This window comes from Coptis chinensis, chromosome 9, assembly GCF_015680905.1.
Source record: "Coptis chinensis isolate HL-2020 chromosome 9, ASM1568090v1, whole genome shotgun sequence".
Taxonomy (NCBI): domain Eukaryota; kingdom Viridiplantae; phylum Streptophyta; class Magnoliopsida; order Ranunculales; family Ranunculaceae; genus Coptis; species Coptis chinensis.
The window spans coordinates 27,378,124-27,379,585 of NC_141464.1; the positions used below are offsets into that span (position 1 = coordinate 27,378,124).

At 39.3% G+C, this 1,462-nt stretch overlaps 1 protein-coding gene across 1 annotated transcript; it reads right to left on the bottom strand.

Annotated features, from left to right (window-relative positions):
• Positions 1-218: 218 nt before the first annotated feature.
• LOC147475390 (uncharacterized) lies at positions 219-704 on the bottom strand. The gene has a single exon (XM_086585397.1). It carries the CDS (start codon positions 702-704, stop codon positions 219-221), a length of 486 nt encoding a protein of 161 aa, XP_086441523.1.
• Between the last annotated feature and the right edge of the window lie 758 nt (positions 705-1,462).

Here is a 1,462-nt window from a genome sequence, read left to right on the forward strand (position 1 = left end):
GCTTTATTAGATTTAGGTGCAAGTGTGGATCTTCTACCTTATTTCGTCTACGAGAAGTTGGGGTTGAAGGATCTAAAACAAACTGATGTTACTTTACAGTTGGCAGATAGATCAGTGAAGATACCTAGAGGAATCATTGAACACGTCATAGTCAAGATCGAAGATTTCTATTATTCGGTTCTTTTTTTTTTTCAAAAGTTTAGAGGTTATGGAAGACCTCAACTTGTATAAGAAGAAAATCTCAAGTACATAGTTCCTTTTCTATCCTCTTCCACAATATTATGCAACGTAAAATGAAGCAGAGGATAAAAGGAAATGTCAAGATCAACTTGTGATCTGTACAACTTGGAGAGGTAATAAGCTGCCTGATTTCCCTCCCTATATACATGATTAAAACTACATTTGACAAATTGGTTTCTAAGAGCTTCAATATGGGCCACTAAATTTAAACAGTACCATGGGCTTTTACTTAGGCCCCGAATGATGTTTATGGCCACTGAGGAGTCTGAGTTGACCTCAAGCTCGGTGATTCCTATCTCCTTCGCATACTGAATACCCTTCGCAATAGCAAGGAGCTCCTGATAGAGGACCGAAGGCTTGTGCGAACTTCCTGCATATACGAAAGTAACATTCCCCAGAGCATCTCTAATGATCCTTCCAAAACCATTTCCATTTTCTTGGACAGAACCATCTATATTTAACATGAATGATCCCTCAGCTGCCGATGCCCTTTTGATCCAGTTGGGAGTTGAGCCTTTGAAGCTTAGCTTAAGCCCCAATCTCACTGCCAAAATTCTCAGGGATGCCGATTCTTTTACATCTGATAGATTCCTTTGGAGGTATAGCTACATGTCGGACATAATCTTGTTGCTTAACTGCTGCATTGAGACCTTTTGATTCTCCTTCTTCCTTTAGTTTCTTTCACACCAGATTTCATGAATAGTAGCACCAATGCATGCCTTATAGATATCAACACTGGAGGAGTTGATTCTACAAAGTCTGAAAATCTTATACCATTCTTCAGTAGTGCCTTGTACAATCCCACCTATCCCAAGTCTTCTCTTAACTTGTTCCCACACTTTCTTTGAATATTGACAATAAAAAAATAAGTGTTTAGAGTATTCTGTCGAGACATTACAGAGACTGCATACAGAGTGCTCCAAAACATTCTTTTGAATCAATCTGTCTTGAGTAGGAAGGAAATTTGAGAGTAACTGCCATAAAGTGAAAGAATGCATAGGTACAGAGAGCTTCCCCCATACCACTCTATACCATTTCACCTTAGAGTGCACTTTCCTTAGTACTGCATACGCAGATTTCACTATAAATTCACCTGTGGTACTAGGAGCCCATACCACCTCATCTTTCTCAAGGTATCTATTTACTTCAGTCCCCAGAATGGAATTCTTGATATGTCCATTTGGGAGAGAAGAGATAGCTGAAGACCATTCACCTTGTTCCA

Bases quoted from the DNA above. Each gene is read 5' to 3' on its own strand.
- LOC147475390 (XM_086585397.1), bottom strand. From the start codon at position 704: ATGTTAAATATAGATGGTTCTGTCCAAGAAAATGGAAATGGTTTTGGA.